The following is an 18,926-nucleotide window of genomic DNA, read 5'->3' on the forward strand; positions in this document are numbered from 1 at the left end:
TGATCTTTATGATTTCTTTCCTTCTGCTAACTTTGGGGTTTTTTTGTTCTTTTTTCTCTAATTGCTTTAGGTGTAAGGTTAGGTTGTTTATTCGAGATGTTTCCTGTTTCTTGAGGTAGGCTTGTATTGCTATAAACTTCCCTCTTAGAACTGCTTTTGCTGCATCCCATAGGTTTTGGGTCGTCGTGTCTCCACTGTCATTTGTTTCTAGGTATTTGTTGATTTCCCCTTTGATTTATTGAGTGATCACTTCGTTATTAAGTAGTGTATTGTGTAGCCTCTATGTGTTTGTATTTTTTACAGATCTTTTCCTGTAATTGATATCTAGTCTCATAGCGTTGTGGTCGGAAAAGATACTTGATACGATTTCAATTTTCTTAAATTTACCAAGGCTTGATTTGTGACCCAAGATATGATCTATCCTGGAGAATGTTCCATGAGCACTTGACAAAAATGTGTATTCTGTTGTTTTTGGGTGGAATGTCCTATAAATATCAATTAAGTCCATCTGGTTTAGTGTATCATTTAAAGCTTGTGATTCCTTATTTATTTTCAATTTGGATGATCCGTCCATTGGTGAAAGTGGGGTGTTAAAGTCCCCTACTATTATTGTGTTACTGTCGATTTCCCCTTTTATGGCTGTTAGTATCTGCCTTATGTATTGAGGTGCTCCTATGTTGGGTGCATAAATATTTACAATTGTTATACCTTCTTCTTGGATCGATCCCTTGATCATTATATAGTGTCCTTCTTTGTCTCTTGTAATAGTCTTTATTCTAACGTCTATTTTGTCTGATATGAGAATTGCTACTCCAGCGTTCTTTTGATTTCCATTTGCATGAAATATCTTTTCCCATCCCCTCACTTTCAGTCTGTATGTGTCCCTAGGTCTGAAGTGGGTCTCTTGTAGACAGCATATATATGGGTCTTGCTTTTGTATCCATTCAGCCAGTCTGTGTCTTTTGGTGGGAGCATTTAATCCATTTACATTTACGGTAATTATTGATATGTATGTTCCTATTCCCATTTTCTTAAATGTTTTCGGTTTGTTATTGTAGGTGTTTTCCTTCTCTTGTGTTTCTTGCCTAGAGGAGTTCCTTTAGCATTTGTTGTAAAGCTGGTTTGGTGGTGCTGAACTCTCTCAGCTTTTGCTTGTCTGTAAAGGTTTTAATTTCTCCATCAAATCTGAATGAGATCCTTGCTGAGTAGAGTAGTTTTGGTTGTCGGTTTTTCTCCTTCATCACTTTAAATATGTTCTGCCACTCCCTTCTGGCTTGCAGAGTTTCTGCTGAAAGATCAGCTGTTAACCTTATGGGGATTCCCTTGTGTGTTATTTGTTGTTTTTCCCTTGCTGCTTTTAATATGTTTTCTTTATATTTAATTTTTGATAGTTTGATTAATATGTGTCTTGGCGTGTTTCTCCTTGGATTTATCCTGTATGGCACTCTCTGTGCTTCCAGGACTTGATTAACTATTTCCTTTCCCATATTAGGGAAGTTATCAACTATAATCTCTTCAAATATTTTCTCAGTCCCTTTCTTTTTCTCTTCTTCTTCTGGGACCCCTATAATTCGAATGTTGGTGCATTTAATGTTGTCCCAGAGGTCTCTGAGACTGTCCTCAGTTCTTTTCATTCTTTTTTCTTTATTGTGCTCTGCAGTAGCTATTTCCACTATTTTATCTTCCAGGTCACTTATCCGTTCTTCTGCCTCATTTATTCTGCTATTGATTCCGTCTAGTATATTTTTCAGTTCTGTTATTGTATTGCTCACCTCTTTTTGTTTGTTCTTTAGTTCTTCTAGGTCTTTCTTTGTTGAACATTTCTTGTATCTTCTCGGTGTGTGCCTCCATTCTTTTTCTGAGATCTTGGATCATCTTTACTATCATTACTCTGAATTCTATTTTGGGTAGATTGCCTATCTCTTCTTCATTTAGTTGTTCTTCTTGGGTTTCTTCTTGTTCCTTTGTCTGGGACATATTCCTCTGGCATCTCATTCTGTGTAATTTTTTTGTGATTGTGGTTTCCATTCTGCAGGCTGCAGGGTTTTAATTCTTCTTCTGCTGTCTGCCTCCTGGTGGATGAGGCTGGTGTAAGAGGCTTGTGCAGGCTTCCTGGTGGTAGGGACTGGTTCCTGCCCACTGATGGATGGAGCTGGGTCTTGTACGTCTGGTGGGCAGGGCTGTGTCAGGGGGTGTGTTTAGCACGCAGCTGTGTGCTCAGGAAGACTTTCAGCAGCCTGTTTGCTGATGGCTGGGGCTGTGTTTCTGCTCTATTGGTTGTTTGGCCTGAGGCATCCCAGCACTGGAGCTTACAAGGCTGTTGAGTGGGGCCAGGTCTTGGTGAGAAAATGGTGGCCTCCAGGAGGACTCACGCTAATGAGTACTCCTCAGAACTACCACTGCCCGTGTCTGTCACTGCAGTGAGACACAGCCGCCCCTGCCTACACAGGAAATCCTCCAATACCAGCAGGTAGGTCTGGTCAGGCTCTTGTGAGGTCACTGCTTTTTCCCCTGGCTTGTGGTGTGCGTGAGACCTTGTATGTGCCCTCCAAGAGTGAAGTTTCTGTTTCCCCCAGTCCTTTGGAAGTCCTGAAATCAAACCCCTTCTAAACCAGATGCTCTGGGGGCTCCTCCTCCCGTTTCCAGACCCCCAGGCTGGGGCTCAGAACTTTCACTCCCATGGGAGAACCTCTGCAATGTAATTATTTTCTAGTTTGTGGGTCATCCATATGGTGGATACGGGATTTGATTTTATCGTTATTGCTCCCCTCCTACCATCCCATTGTGGCTTCTTCTTTGTCTTTGGATGTAGGATATCTTTTTTGGTAGGTTCCAGTGTTTTTTTTGTTGATGGTTGTTCAACAGTTAGTTGTGATTTTTGTGTTTTCATAAGAAGAGGTGAGCTCACATTCTTCTACTCTGCCATCTTATCTCTGCCCCCTGGGCCATGTTGTTAAACAACCTTCCTTTTCCTTCCTGTAGGGCAGTTCTTGGTAAACAACATCTTATAAATTTTGAGTCTATGGTCTTCTATATTCCACATACTCTTGACTCCCATGTCTAGGATAGGTGTCCCTCTGAGGGACTCCTGTGCCTTTTGGTACTTTCTCTTATCACACAATATCCTAATGATTTGAGGTCTTGCCTGTAACCTTTTCCAGACTCCACAATTCGAGGGCAGAGCCCTGGACATCCTGGTCACTGCCAGATTTCCAGTTCCTAGCTCCTGCTTAATCATGGCAACCAATTATGGACTGTTCCTGGGTACAGCACTGCTCCAATCTTACTTGTTCTCACAGTAATCCTAAAGGATATATACTAGCATTATTCCAGTTACCTGGATGTGAGGCCAGGTATAGAGAGGTCAAGTCACTGACTCAAGACTGCAGATCTACTAAGTGGTAGACCAGGACTTGGACCTATGGCCTGACTTTAGAATCACTAATAAATACACAGTGGCTGCGCAAACAGTAGCTTGTTTTCCCTCTTAGCTGTTATTTTTATGTGCTCTTTCTATCTGTGAACAAAATACATGAACCAGAGTTGACAAGAAACTCATCCTGTGATGTGCCATCCTGGACCCAGTGTATGCTTTCTATCTGCCCAGGGAGGCAATGCTCTGGTGATGGTGAGAGCCAGGTGTGACTCCCCACACGATGGTACCGAGTAGAAGCCAGGAGTTCAGGCTTTAAAGCAGGAGGACCTGTGTTTCAATCCCATCTGCTGCTCCCTTCTAGCTCTGTGAGTGGGCATTATTTAACCTCTCTATGCTACGCCTTCCTCATCCATAAGATGGGGATAATTCCACTTCTCTGACAAGGCTGATGTGCAGATTAAATGAGCTAATGTCTCTGAAATGTTAACGCAGTGTCTGTGCTCAGCAAACATACACCGACTTCTTACTATTGCTGTTACAATGATGCCCTACTTAGGGCAACCTAGCCCAGCTTTGTATAAAATTATCCTATGATCAGAAACACAAAGTTATTTGGAAAAACAGCCTTCACATTCTCTTCCCTATTTACAGTCTCTTGGAAAGTGTTTGTTTAAACAAAGTTTATTGAATTTGTTTGGCTTTCTTACAAAATGCTTTTCATATTTACTCAGCCATGATGCTCAAGATTGGGCTTTATCATAAAAGGCAGAAGCTATACCTGCAGCTGAATAATGGTGTAAACTAGGAATAAAAATAACAATTCCTGAAAAACAAACATCCAGTAGAGAACAGCAAACCAGGTTAGTAAAGTAGTCCCCCACCTTCTTTTTCCATCTTAGGAATATTCGGTTATCATCCAGCTCTCTGAACAAATGCTAGATCACATATTCTATTCCCTATATTTTTTCTCTGGTGGTTTGGAAGAAAATATTTGTTCTCTCTTGTTCTAGCTTCTGCCTGACAATTAATAAAATTTCCACTCCAGTACTTTTAATTAAGAACCTTTTTGTGCTGTGCCCCATGCCTATGGCAAGATCAGAAACCCAAAGCCTCCTGTTTTTCTTTCTGTTAAATCTTTATTGGAGTATAATTGCTTTACAATATTGTATTAGTTTCTGCTGTATAACAAAGTGAATCAGCTATACCTATACTTATATCCCCATATCTCCTCCCTCTTGCGTCTCCCTCCCTATCCCACCCCTCTAGGGGGTCACAAAGCACTGAGCTGATCTCCCTGTTCAATGCACCTGCTTCCCACTAGCTAGCTATTTTACATTTGGTAGTGTATATATGTCAATGCTACTCTCTCACTTCATCCCAGCTTACCCCTTCCCCCTCCCCATATCCTCAAGTCCATTCTCTCCTTCTGTGTCTTTATTCCTGTCCTGTCCCTAGGTTCGTCAGAACCATTTTTTTTTAGATTCCATATATCTGTGTTAGCATACGGTATTTGTTTTTCTCTTTCTGCCTTACTTCACTCTGTATGACAGACTCTAGGTCCATCCACCTCACTACAAATAACTCAATTTCATTTCTTTTTATGGCTGAGTAATATTCCATTGTATATATGTGCCACATCTTTATCCATTCATCTGTCGATGGACACATAGGTTGCAAAGCCTCCTATTTAAGTTATTAAAATTATTCTCCGTTGAAGTTATTAAAATTATTCTCCATTGAAGAAAGGGTTAAAAACGCAACAGCTTTAGTGCATTTGGGATAAGTAGTAATATTTATAGAAAAAATATAAACATGCCAAGTCAATGTACTATACAAACTATTTCAAGTAAAAAGCTGTAACTATGACTTTGGTGAGTCATATAGGGAATTATATATTAATTTCTTACTATTAACTCAAGAAAAAAAAAAAAGCTAACTTAATTATCTTTTAGTCCCAGAAAGTCTAGTAAATAATTCTGTAATTCACAATTTTTACTAATTAGTCTTAGACTGCTCAGTTTTCCAAATTAGTAAAGTTTTACACTAAAAATAAGTTTATTCTTCTTAAAGTGAATTTAAGCAGAAACCTGTGGTGAAATATATTAATAAGATTATGCTCTTAAGGTAGTTAGGAGCAGAAGATAATTTTCTTCCACTATTGGAAAAGCTTAATCGTGAAAGGGAAGAAGGCTATTTCCCTCTTACTTTTGGAGGCTCAGAAAATTCTTGTTCTCCTGGATCAATGGTACACAGCCCTAAGACCTGTACAAAGATTCTGACTTTCAGGGGAGGAAAATGATAGTTTTCAAGTTAGGTGTTTGTAGTTTCATGCATTATTTGCATGAAGTCCACTCACCAGCTTTCCCCTTTGCTGCGCAGACCTGGTCTCTCGCAAGGTGTACACGTCTCCACAGACAGAGATCTCGCGCCAGACCCCAGGCTGGGACTCCTCAGTGAACCCCCCTCTCGGATGCATCACCAGGACACCATTGGTCGTGAGCCCATCCATGTGGCCATCGGGGTTTTTCCACTTTGCTGCCTTTTCCTGGAGAGCATACCACAGAAAAGATTATGTTCAACACAAAAAGATTCTAGAATCTCTTTAAAATATTGGGTAAGGGCAGAGGGGAGGAAAGTGAGGAATTTTCATTGTCTACTTAAAGCTAATAATCAGAAGGATAAAAAATGCAGTTAGTCCAACAAAATGAAAGAAGTGCAAAAACAGATGAATGATTTATCGCTGGAGACAAATTTACCTTGGGCACTTAAACAAAACCTGATGCCTGGACCTCTCCCTTACAGATTCTTTTTCAAATCACCCCCCGCCCCCAGGTGATTCCAGGAATCCAGTATATATTCTTCAACTCTATCTGTGCAGTGCTTTCATCCTGTTATCTAAAAATGCTTTATATGAACTCATTATCAGGGAAGTACTAGAAGGAAGAGAAAAAATTTTTTATTAAACAAACAAAATTTCAAAATATATTAAGCCAACAAGTTGTGGCCACTACGTTCTGTTTTCATACGAATCAGTGTTATATCATCAAGGGTGGAAGGCACAAGCGGCTGGATGTAACGGCAGGACAGATGCTCTTGGACGCCTGGCCACAGTGATTTCTTTTTTTCTTTCCTGGGGACAGAGCCAGATATTGCTCACATGACTTGGGTAAATCTGATTAGGATAAGCCAGTTACGACTGGTTTAGGGGTGGGCATGTGACTGAGTTCTGGCCAGTGAGGCCTGAGTGAGTCCTTCTGGAAAGCTTCCTGGAAAGGTTTCTTTGCTCTTTAAAAGAGATGAGGAAGAAACAGTGCCTTTGCTGCCCTTCTTCAGCGGGAAGCTGTCATGCTGCGGGGGGGTGGGGGGGGGTGGGGAGAGACCCTCCCCAGGACCTCGCCTAAGGAAGCTGATGTGCCCAGAGGGCAAGACGGAATGAACCTGGCTCTCCAGATGTCACAGAACCACTGCATCAACCAAGCCTGCGGCTGGCCTTCCTGGGCACTTCTTGTAACATGATACATTTTTATTACCATTTAGGCCATTTTAAAGTGAGTTTTTTTTTTTCCCCCTGCAAAAATATCCTGATTCAAAAAGGGCACTATATTAAAACTGGATATTCACTAAAACTGTGGGGTTTTATTTACATGGACATTCTATGAAGGGAGATATTTTTAGTCTGTTTTGTTCTTTGTGATATCACATCTGTAACACCCAATATGGAACAAAGCAAATACTACATAACAATTTTTTGAATGAATAAAGGAATAACATTTTCTTTTGCACCCCAATTATCTAGATCTGACTATTTTCCTTCTGAAATAAATACATTATGTATGTTAATATACATACTTTTAAAAAGTAATTACTGTACATATTATAGTTAATATAGCAAATATAACAAAAAAACAAGTAATGACAATTATTTTCAGATTTTTAATAATAGCTTTTCAAACTGGCTGTGTGAAAACTAAAATCTCAAAATCTCACCAGAAGCATTGTGCAAGACAAATTTTTTTGGCCACAATTAAATGTTATATATGATAATAATGGGTGTTTTTCTAGAAACAATGTACTGATTAATAGTACTTACGCCAAGAAATATGTTTTTGGAAGAGTCGAATCCGGCTGCGAATATTCGTGCTGTGTAAGGTTCATTCCTGTCACAGACTATCCTGCAGGCAAACCTGGATATGGTGCTTTGTGTAATTTGCGCTTCGTCATTGTTCTGACTGCCAGAAATTGTGTCTGTAACGACGAAGTCAATAGGGCTTTCTGTTGATCTGCCCACCTAAATAAATCAAATTATACTCATGATCTACTTGAAAAATATGATGTCACCATATTCATCACATGAAATGAGCGTTCAGGATCCTTTAACATTCATTATCTCTATCTACTATGAAGGTCAAAATTTAATGAAAAAATCTTTAGTCTACTCCTTTTCTTGTTTAAGGGAGATGTTATGGTAACCAACCATAAGATTGTAAATGTTAAGAAAAACTCAATTTTCTATTCTAGAGGAAAATAGATCTCACTCCAAACAGGTTTCTGATCAGGTAGAAACATTACTTACTACTTTCATAGAAAATTATTCGTGTTTTTTTTTTTTTCTTGTATTTCCAGGTGGGAAAAAACCCAAGATTTTAAAGGAAGCCAGCAAACAAAAGCCCTATTTCCCCCACTCTTGCCCAGCTCCAGGGACTGGTCTTCCATACTAAGTGAATCCACCAGTGACTCATGGCACAGAGGGAGAACAAGCCCTACCTCAGACATGAGACCCCAATGCCTATTTCTGTCACTCAGCATAAATGAGAGTGATGTAAAGGGCTATACAGGTCAGCTCAAAGTTTGAGATGCAGTCATATGAAAGATTTAAAAAGCTGATCCTAACACTTCAATTTTGGATTTTTAAAAAACTCTCCTGGGAAAGTCTAAAAAGTAGCCAATAATATTTTATTGGCTTACTTTCTTTGGTAAGTTTAAATGCTGCCAGAAAGAATATATTTCATTAGCATGGTTTTAGAGTTCTAACAAAGCTTTTCATATTCACTAAATCCAAATAAGACAGGTATTGCTGTGTCCTGTGAACTGGGAAGTATTTGTTTACAGGTAAGGAAATCCTCACGACAAAACATTAAACCGTCTATGTAATGATGGTCTATGAATCTCTAACCAGGAAACAGTGATAAATGTTATATATGCCAAAGATACATCTTAAACTAAAATAATTTATATGTAAACAAATCATTTCTTGTTAAATATGATATTAATGTTCTCTCCTAATGACAGTGACTTTGATTCTGAAATTGTCAATGGAAGGAACACGCAGAACCCCCAGTGTGTACATATAAGGCCTCCAAAGTCAATTTCCCAGGTATCTTTATCCTGATCTCAAAATTCTATCTAAAACATAAGCAATGTAATACTCTTTTTGTCCAAATGAATAAAGGTGAAATAAATATAACAAAATGTATATATCTTGCATCACTTAGGTCTGCTTGCTTTGGAACAATATTAAATTTCTTTTGTAAATCTCACATATACATTTTCATGCATAGACTATCTCTGTTAAACCAACAGACAACAGACATCTATTTCTCTTGTTTTTTACAACCCTTAATTTCTTGTCCTATTGAAATGTGCCTGGAATAAACTAAACCACAGGGTTCACTGAAACTTACCACCTTGAATAGATGCATATTGCCTGAACATACAGGTTTAGAAAACATGTAACTTGTTAAAAAATGCAACATAAAACCTGAATTAGAGAGATTATAAAATCATATCATACGATTCATCTTTCTAAAGTTGCCTGGTAGCACAGTGGTTGAGAATCTGCCTGCCAATGCAGGGGACACGGGTTCGAGCCCTGGTCTGGGAGGATCCCATATGCCGCGGAGCAACTGGGTCTGTGAGCCACAGCTACTGAGCCTGTGCATCTGGAGCCTGTGCTCCGCAATAGGAGAGGCCGTGATAGTGAGAGGGCCGTGATAGTGAGAGGCCCGCGCCCCGCGATGAGGAGTGGCCCCCGCTTGCCACAACTGGAGAAAGCCCTCGCACAGAAACGAAGATCCAACACAGCAAAAATAAATAAATATTTAAAGTTGCAGAATCTTCCCTCGGCTAGATTCATTTAAAAGCTGGATGTGTAACCCAGAAGCTCTACTGATTCAGACTGCTGAATGTTTTTAAGCCTTTTTTTAAAGCTACTCTCTTTTTCAAGTATATAATACAGTATTATTAACTGCAATCACCATGCTGTATATTACATCCCAGAACTTACTCATCTTACAGCCAGAAGTTTGTACTGTTTGACCAATATCTCCCCAATTCCATGCGCCCCCCCCCCCACCCCCTCCAGCCCCTGGTAACTACCATTCTACTCTCTGTTTTTATGATTTTGATTTTTTTTTTTAGATTCTACATGTGAGTGATATTACACATCTGTCTTTTTCTGTTTGATTTATTTCACTTTGGGTTTTTTTTTTTTTTTTAAATTAGAAAAGTAAGATACTCTGCAAAATATTTCACAAATATAGGAAAGTATACAGGAGACTACTCCAAACTCAGGAACAAATCTGTCCTGGACCTCGATTCCTATGAAGCTTAGGAGTAAAATGTGAGAAGCTCTAAAATTGCCTGGTCACCACGCAAAACCCAGAGCTCTCACAAAGACACAGGCTATGATTTAATTTCTGTCACCTCCATGGAGGAGGGCAAAGACTTTTCAAACTCTGTTAAAAGCTCAAAGCTGAAACCATGCTCCAGCAGAATGTCACACAACCACTCCTTGTCTATAGGGATTACTCTCTTCAAGAAAGGCCATTCTGATTTCATCCCAATGTATTAATGTCTTGATGAATCAAGTGAAATTGCCTGTAAAACATGACATTTTATTCCAACTGGAACATACTGCTAAGATCAATTATTTCAAGACATGATATTTACCTGACTGGTCATTTAATATTTATCAATTCACTTTCACTTAAATCTAACCTGTAGAGTGTTAGCATATTTCTATACTTCAGGACACAAACCTCATGCTGCTTTTGCCAGGAAAAAAAAATCTAAGCCACTTTCCTAATGAAAACTCACCCAATGTGGAAGACTTGGAGCCTGTCCTTTCTTTTGACTATTGGATCAACTCTACGTTATTTTAAGGGTAGTCATGTGGACCAGCCATGATGTATCTGAATTTCATCTGATATTCACATAGTAGCCATGGAGAGAATTTTACTCCCTGCTGCTGACTGATATGCACATATACAGCATCATTTGGCACTTTCAGTTGCGTGTATATATGAGAAAAGTTGGGGTTTACCTGGTTGTCAGTCAAAGTCAGCACAGGTAAAACGGTGTGAAAGCACCCAAAAGGTCCTCCGTCACCTTTCCTGGACCAATCCTGCCCTGTCCCTGCATCTGTAACCTTATTTGCTCACCTCCCTCCTATGACAAGGGTGAGTTGTTGCTGCTCCTGTCCATGACCAACCTCTCCCTGGGTGCTTGGCGTCCCACTCTTCTCCCCTTTCCAAGGATTTTACTCCTGAAGTCGGCCCCTCTCTCTCTCCTGAATGATCAATTTCTCTCTCTTACTGGATCACACTGTCAGCTATCACACATCTTTTTTTTAGTTTTTAAAATTTCAACTTGTCACTTAATAGCTTTTAAAAATATAACAAAAATGAGTATTAGAAAAATGATCATCCGCGTGGATGCTTCAGGAATGCCAAACTGCTATTACAAGTTTCCAAACGCATTCCTTCTCGATTTCCTTACTTGTCTCATCCTGCACCGTTAACAGACGTTTCACTGCTTGGCTGAGCAGTTTGAATAGCACCGTTCTAGACTCGTCTCTCAACGAGCACCTCTCGAACTATAGCCCCATTTCTCTGATTCATTTAATGGCAATACTTCTGGAAAAACCTGCCACCAGGTACTACCCTCTGTTTCCTTACTCATCCCTGTGACCCACTCTGAAGCCACTCCAACTCTCAGCACGGCTCTACTGAAACCCCGCCTGCTGACGTTTCCAGGGCTTACATGTCCTGGTATATCCGTACCTGGTATTAAGTTAATGAAACCCTTCCAGGCTAGCTGGCCAACAGCCCCTTTCCCTTCTCCTTCTGTTCTCTCCCCCAGGTAACCTCACCAAATCCCATTTTAGACCCAAAGCCCTGATCTCTCCCTCAGCTTCACACTAGCACACCCAATCTCCACGTGGATGTCTAATAAGCATCTCACATGTAACATGTTTCAAATGTTACACTGGATCCTCTTCAACCCCTAGGTTCCCTATGTCAGTGAGTGGCATCCAATTTGCTCAAGCTAAAAAATCAATATCCAGGAATCACCCTGGATTTTTTCTCCACACCCACATTTAACCTCGTGTAAATTCTATCAACTCTTCCTCCAAAATGCATCTTCAGTCCTTGCGCGTTTCCCCACCTTAGTTCTAGCTGCCCTCAGCTCTTACTTGGATTTCACTGCCTTAGACTCCAAACTGGTCTCCCTGCTTTCACACTTGCCTCCTACATTTTTCTCTAGACAGTAGTTGGAGATATCGTAACAAAATATAAATTGGATTTTCTCTCTCCCTTGCTTAAATTCCTCCAACAGTTTCCCCCAAACTCCTAGAATAAAACCCAAAGTCTTTACTTGGCCTAAAGGCCCCTTACTCTCCCGGCCTCTGCCTACCTCTCCGAGTTCATCTCACGTCACTTCCCTCTTCCTTCGCTCTGCTCCCGCCTTGGGGCCTTGGCACTGCTGCAGTGCTGGCTTATCTGTGGTCTCTTTGCCTCCTCTAGAATATATGCTCCATGAGAGGGGAGACTTAGCTGTCTATCTCCAGTGACTAGATGAGCATCTGACACAGTAGGTGCTCAAGAAATGAAACTGATGAATGGAGGATTATGACAGTGAGCTTGAACCCTGTGAGCCTGTGAGACACACAAACACACACAAGTACAATGTTTTAGGAAATAATTATTAAAATATTGTTTAACATTTTTCTCAACTAAATAGATGCTAATGAAATGTTACCATCTAGAACTACTATAAACTAAAAAAAAAAAAAAACAAAACCAAAAAAAAACCCAAACCAAAAAAACCAAAACATAAGGCATTGCAGCATTTAGGTCTGAAGCATATGAAACTGAGAAACCAGAGGGGGAAATGACCACTAACTCTGGTTTCAGGACCTCGTCAGTTTCCTTAAACCCCCAAGATCAGAATCGTCTTTGCCTTTGATTCCTTTTCTAAACTATATTCTTCTTTATATTTTACTTTCTCAACACCTATGGTCTTTTCCCTTTCCTTTATTTACCCCTATTCTAGAAAATAATTACTAAGATCTTATTCTGGCTATATTAACTCAGATTTTGTTAGTCTTAACCCATCTCCTAAATTTAGATCTAGGTTTGACTTTCTCAGGCAATGGTACTTCCGAGTTCTGAGCCTATTATCTGATTCCACTGTGGGAAATGCAGCACAAGGCCCTTTTTTTGGTTCATTCTGATGTTCTGCTTTTAAATGCTCAATTAACCTACAAATAGTTTTAATGGGTAATGGCTAAAATGAACAGCCCTCAACACCAAGGTCCATACCTGAGAAATATGAATGCTGCAGTGCTTTTGCTCAGTGATTTTTGTCAGTGGTAGGTTTTAGACATGTAAACTTGTTAAAAGGAGGAAAAAATTAAAACAAGCTTGATTTTTCAGGGCCTTCTAAGTTGCTTAATTCTACTCTGCTTAAGAGTGATCTGACATTAATCCTCCAATATGTCCAGTTAGTCTGCAAAAGGAATCAGATTATTTTAGTAAAAATAACAAATGGGTTATGTTTTCTTCATACGTCTATAAATTCCTGTTGAATTATCGTGCCTTATTTAAAGAGACTGAGTAGGTACTATGTAGAGAATGGAGAACTCAGGAGACCTAAACCTTTAGTTCTGCCACTAATGACATCTTTGCCCTTAGGTTAAGTTACCTTTTCTTTCAAAGACACAGATTTCTCAGTTATAAAATTAAGAGGTTAGTATAGTAAAAACTGGTATTTCTCATTGTGGTCCATGAAACTCTGAGGGTCCTTGAGGCCTTTTTAAGGGGCCAGGTCCATGAAGCCATGGTTTCATAATATGAACCATAATATTATGGTTTCATAATAAATATGAAGATGCTGACATTTGCTCTGATGGTGATAAAACAATGATGTGCTTTAGCGGGAATCAAAGCAGTGGCACCAAACTATACTGATGGTCACCGTGTACCTCACTGCTGTGCACTTGCAGTTAAAAAATGCTGATTTCACAGGGGGTAAGGGTGGGGGAGGGATATGTATGCTTTGATGAAGCAGTAAAAAATTATTAATTTTATTAAATCTTGAGTCTTTTAATATTCTGTGTGATGAAATGGGAGGTATGCATAAAGCATTTAGAAGTTCAAATCAGTATGGAGGTTCCTCAAAAAAAAATAAAATAAAACTACCATGTGACCCAGCAAACCTACTTCGGGGTATTTATCCACAAGAACTGAAATCAAGATCTCGGAGCAGTATCTGCTGCCCATGTTCATTGCAGCATTATTCACAATAGCCAAGATATGGAAACAACTGAGGTGTCTATTAACGGGTGAGTGGAGAAAGAGAAAGCAGCATATACATACAATGGAATACTATTCAGCCTTAAAAAGAAGGAAATCCTGTCACATGCGATAATATGGATGAACTTAGAGGACACTATGCTAGGTGAAATAAACCAGTCACAGAAGGACAAATCCAAGTACATGAGGTATCTAAAATAGTCAAACTCACAGAAACAGAGTGTAGAATGGTGGTTGCCAGGGGCTGCGGGGAGAGGGAAATGGGAGATGTTGTTCAATAGGTATAAAGTTTCAGTTACACAAGATATTCGGGTAAATTCTAGAGATGTGCTGTACAACAGTTAAAATAGTTAAATACTGTATCATGCACTTAAAAATCTGTCAAGAGGATAGATCTCATGTTAAGTGTTCTTACCACAATAAGTGGGAAAAAAAAAACTAACAGGAAGCTGAAAAAATCCAGCTAAATCTTTAATTCATTCTGCATTGGGTGAGAAGGAAGAGAGTGAACAATTTGAGTAGAATGTGACTGTACAATAGTGAAGAACACACCATTTCTGTCACTGAAGAATAGTAATGAAACAAACATGTGCAACCACAGTAACCTGTTGATTTTAAGTGGTAAAAAAATGTCCTACCAACAACTGTAAAATTTTCTGGATTTATGTTTTTAGTACTGAGAATCTTCTACCTATGTAACACATTAGTAAAAAATCTTATATATTCAAGATGTATAACTCTGGAGAGTATTAAAGAAAGAAATTGTTACAGAGTTCCATAAAAATATCAACAAGGAAGCATATGCAGATGTTTATTTAGGGAGAGCTTTTTCTTTGGGAGAATGAGAAGGAAAAAACATTTAGAATATTATAAAATGGAATGGCATGAAGAGTAAAACCACTGTTAATAATGTGTCTAAATATCATACATGTTACTTTTGATGTACTGGCACTTAAGTAACTATGCCTGTATCTCTGACTGTGACTCACCGTACCATCTTTGTATCCATCTATGTATCTATATAGGATTGTTCAGGTTTTTTAAATAGCTAACACATTCACAAGGCTCAAAGATAAAAAAGCATGGAATAACCTCCCTGGATACCACCCTGCCCAGTTCTCTTCCCCACAAAAACCACTGCTCTATTAGTAATGTCCTGTTTATCCTTTTGGAGACTTTTCAAGCATATAAGCATATTTAAATCATTTAACTGTACTAATTTGCTATCTAGTAATTAATATGCTATTTAATATGTTTAATAACATTAATTTATCAACATTAAGTAACCTTAATTGAATATAATACTATCAGAGCCTCAATATATTTAATCATATTAATTTTAATTCATTAAATATGTTTGGAGCTCTTTTTGTGACTGTATGAGGCTGTGTGAGCTTTTCCTAGTTCTGCTGTACGGCCTTGGAGGCCTCCGCTACATGGCTGTACCTGAGCTTACTTAACTGCTCCTCTACTAAAGGACATTTAGGTTGTTTGCAATCTTATACTATTAAACCACGCCACAAGCAGTAAGTTTGTAAAAATGTCATTTTGCATGTATGCAGGGAACTCTCGGGTAAATCTCTAGAAAGAGGAGAGCTTTAGAAAGAGAAAAGCCGAGTCACAGAGTGCAAGCACTGTGTCTTTTTCATAGATGTTTCCAAGTCACTGCCCCATAGAGGTCAGACTAATTTATAGGATGTAGGAGAGCATCTGCTTCCCCACACCTCTGACAAAACCTTTTGGATTTCTGCCAATCTGGAAAGTGAAAAATGGTACCTCTGTGTGATCTGAATTCACATTTCTGTTTTATAAGCGAGGCTGAGCAGGTTTTCTTATTTTTCAGAACTATTTATCCCCCCCCTCCTTTTTCTGCCCCCACCACGTGGCTGGCGTGATCTTATTTCCCCGACCAGGGATTGAACCTGGGCCCCAGCAGTGAAAGTGCCAAGTCCTAACCACCGGATCGCCAGGGAGTTCCCTATTTCCCCTTTTTGATGTATCTATGATACTTTTTTGACATTTGTTTCAACATCATTTATTTAATAATTTAACTCTCCATATAGAAATGCAAAGCCTCCTGGTTGAATCTGTGTTTGCTTTTTCCATTAGCCTTAATTTTAATTTCCTGTTGTTTTAAAGTACCAAATCTTGAACGGACTCACAGACATAGAAAACAAACTTGTGGTTACCAAAGGGGAAAGCAGGGGGAGGGATAAAATAGTAGTTTGGGATTAACATATACACACTACTATATATAAAACAGATAACCAGCAAAGACCTACTGCATATAACTTGTAATAACTTATAATGGAAAAGAATCTGAAAAAAGAATATATTTCTGTGTGTATATACATGTATAACTGAATCATTTTGCTGTATACCTGAACCTAACACAACACTGTAAATCAACTATACTTCAATTAAAAAAAAAAGTACCAAATCTTGGATATATTATTAATTCCCTTCTTTTTAAATTAATTGATAATTTTTTCCTTTAATATTTCCTTCCTTCTGCTTTCTTTTGAAGTGTTTCTGGACTTTCAATTATATACCACTAAAACTATTCTTGAGCCTGTCCTTTCTTTTTTTAAAATTTTTATTAGAGTATAGTTTATTTCTATAGGACATTCCATCTGAAAGCAGCAGAATACACTTTCTTCTCAAGTGCACATGGAACATTCTCCAGGATAGATCACATCTTGGGTCACAAATCAAGCCTCAGTAAATTTAAGAAAATTGAAATCATATCAGGCATCTTTTCTAATCACAACACTATGAGATTAGAAATCAGTTACAGGAAAAAAACTGTAAAAAACACTAACACATGGAGGCTAAACAACATGTTACTAAACAGCCAATGGGTAAATGAAGAAATCAAAGAGGAAATCAAAAAATACCTAAACACAAATGACAACGAAAACACAACAATCTAAAACCTATGGGATGCAGCAAAAGCAGTTCTAAGAGGGAAGTTTACAGCAATACTATCTTACCTCAGGAAACAAGAAAAATCTCAAATAAACAACCTGACCTTACACCTAAAGCAACTAGAGAAAGAAGAACAAACAAAACCTAAAGTTAGTAGAAGGAAAGAAATAAAGATCAGAGCAGAAATAAATGAAATAGAAACAAAGAAAACAATAGCAAAGACCAATGAAACTAAAAGGTGGTTCTTTGAGAAGATAAACAAAATTGATAAGCCTTTAGTCAGACTCATCAAGAAAAAAAGGGAGAGGGCTCAAATCAGTAAAATTAGAAATAAAAAAGTTAAAACGGACACCACAGAAATACAGAGGATTGTAAAAGACTACTACAAGCAACTCTATGCCAATAAAATGGACAACCTGGAAGAAATGGACAAATTCTTAGAAAAGTACAACCTTCCAAGACTGATCCAGGAAGAAACAGAAAATATGAACAGACTAATCACAAGTACTGAAATTGAAACTGATTAAAAAACTCCCGGGGCTTCCCCGGTGGCGCAGTGGTTGAGCATCTGCCTGCCAATGCAGGGGACACGGGTTCGAGCCGTGGTCTGGGAAGATCCCACATGCCACGGAGCAACTAGGCCCGTGAGCCACAGCTACTGAGCCTGCGCGTCTGGAGCCTTTGCTCCGCAACAAGAGAGGCCGCGATAGTGAGAGGCCCGCGCACCGCGATGAAGAGTGGCCCCCACTTGCTGCAACTAGAGAAAGCCCTCGCACAGAAACGAAGACCCAACACAGCCATAAATAAATAAATAAATAAAAATTAAAAAACAACAACAACAAATAACACTGTAGAAAAAATAAAAGCAGAACTGCATACACATAAAAAAAAAAAAAAAAAAAAAAAAAAAAAAAAAAAAAAAAAAAAAAAAAAAACTCCCAACAAACAGAAGTCCAGGACCAGATGGCTTCACAGGCGAAATCTATCAAACATTTAGAGAAGAGTTAACACCTATCCTTCTCAAACTGTCCTCTACTTTCTTACTGTCATTTTTTAAAAGGAACTTTTTCTGATCAATGTTTAATTCCTTGAGTTCCTTCCTTCCTTCCAAATAATAAAAACACTTAAAAGTTTTAAGTGCTTTTAAGTTTTAAGTGCTTTTACATTTTACATGTTTAAGCACTTAAACATTTTCTTCCGAGTACAACATCAGTCACATCTCATGAGTTATGCTATTAAATGTTTCCACAGTTATTTTTTAAAAGGCCTATAATTGTAGTTTTGATGTCCTCTTTGGTTCAAGTGTTATTTAGGAAGTTATTTTGAACATGTTAACTTTTAAAAGTAGCTGGCTCTAAAAATGTTTGTTCTTGTTTTTAGAGTCTCTTTTTTATTGCACTGAGATCTGAGAATGTAGTCTTTATAATTTCTTTCTGCATTTTTAGAATTAAGTGTTTTCTTAGTCTTTTGAAAACCAAATAGGAACAATTTAAATATTATCCTCACCTTTTTCCCCTTGGACATCACCAAACACTACTGTGCTAGAAGTTCTGACTACATATCAAAATAGAGAATCGAAGGAAAAATGTGCTAAAAATTTCCATGGAAAACAGAAAGATGTTACCTGAAACATATCCGTATCTTTATCATGTGTGTACTCGACCACCACAGTCTGATTCCTTGACAGAGTGTACGATATGCTGTGTTGACCTTTGCAGCTGATAGCCTAATAATGAAATAAAAAATATAAAAATTTGTTAGAATTTCATTTCAACAACTTACCACAATTCTGTTTGTAGTTAAGAGACATCACTCTACCAGCAAAACCCAACACAAGCCAGCATTTTCCTAATGGTCAGAGCCTGTCCCTGCTGTGCCCTGAATTACAGAGGAGCCAGCAGTCATAATACTGGGTTTACCAAATATTCATCCTTAATATAAACAATATTTTACTTAAGCCAAATCAAAGTTAATTCACTAGTTTCCAAGACCTGATTTAATCACAGTCCTAGAAAAACATATACTTT

General features: G+C 38.4%; 1 protein-coding gene and 1 long non-coding RNA gene across 4 annotated transcripts in view; one reads left to right on the top strand and one right to left on the bottom strand.

The window, feature by feature from the left end:
* LOC309626224 overlaps positions 1–5,834 on the top strand; it is a 62,196-nt gene extending 56,362 nt beyond the window's left edge. Inside the window, exon 3 of the long non-coding RNA XR_014243046.1 lies at positions 5,756–5,834. This is a non-coding gene — a long non-coding RNA (uncharacterized lncRNA). The remainder of the gene's footprint in view (positions 1–5,755) is intronic.
* The window catches only part of PELI2 (pellino E3 ubiquitin protein ligase family member 2), a 221,361-nt gene that overhangs the window by 18,287 nt on the left and 184,148 nt on the right, over positions 1–18,926 (bottom strand). For 2 of the 3 annotated variants that reach the window (XM_082386651.1, XM_082386652.1), the window contains 3 exons: positions 18,524–18,625; positions 7,467–7,664; positions 5,733–5,921 (listed from right to left, as the gene is read on the bottom strand). In XM_082386651.1, coding sequence (XP_082242777.1) covers positions 5,733–5,921; positions 7,467–7,664; positions 18,524–18,625 — 489 coding nt within the window. The remainder of the gene's footprint in view (positions 1–5,732; positions 5,922–7,466; positions 7,665–18,523; positions 18,626–18,926) is intronic. The other variant, XM_082386653.1, reaches the window with a different exon arrangement.

This window comes from Balaenoptera borealis (genome assembly GCF_965194805.1).
Source record: "Balaenoptera borealis genome assembly, chromosome: 3".
In the NCBI taxonomy this organism is placed as follows: domain Eukaryota; kingdom Metazoa; phylum Chordata; class Mammalia; order Artiodactyla; family Balaenopteridae; genus Balaenoptera; species Balaenoptera borealis.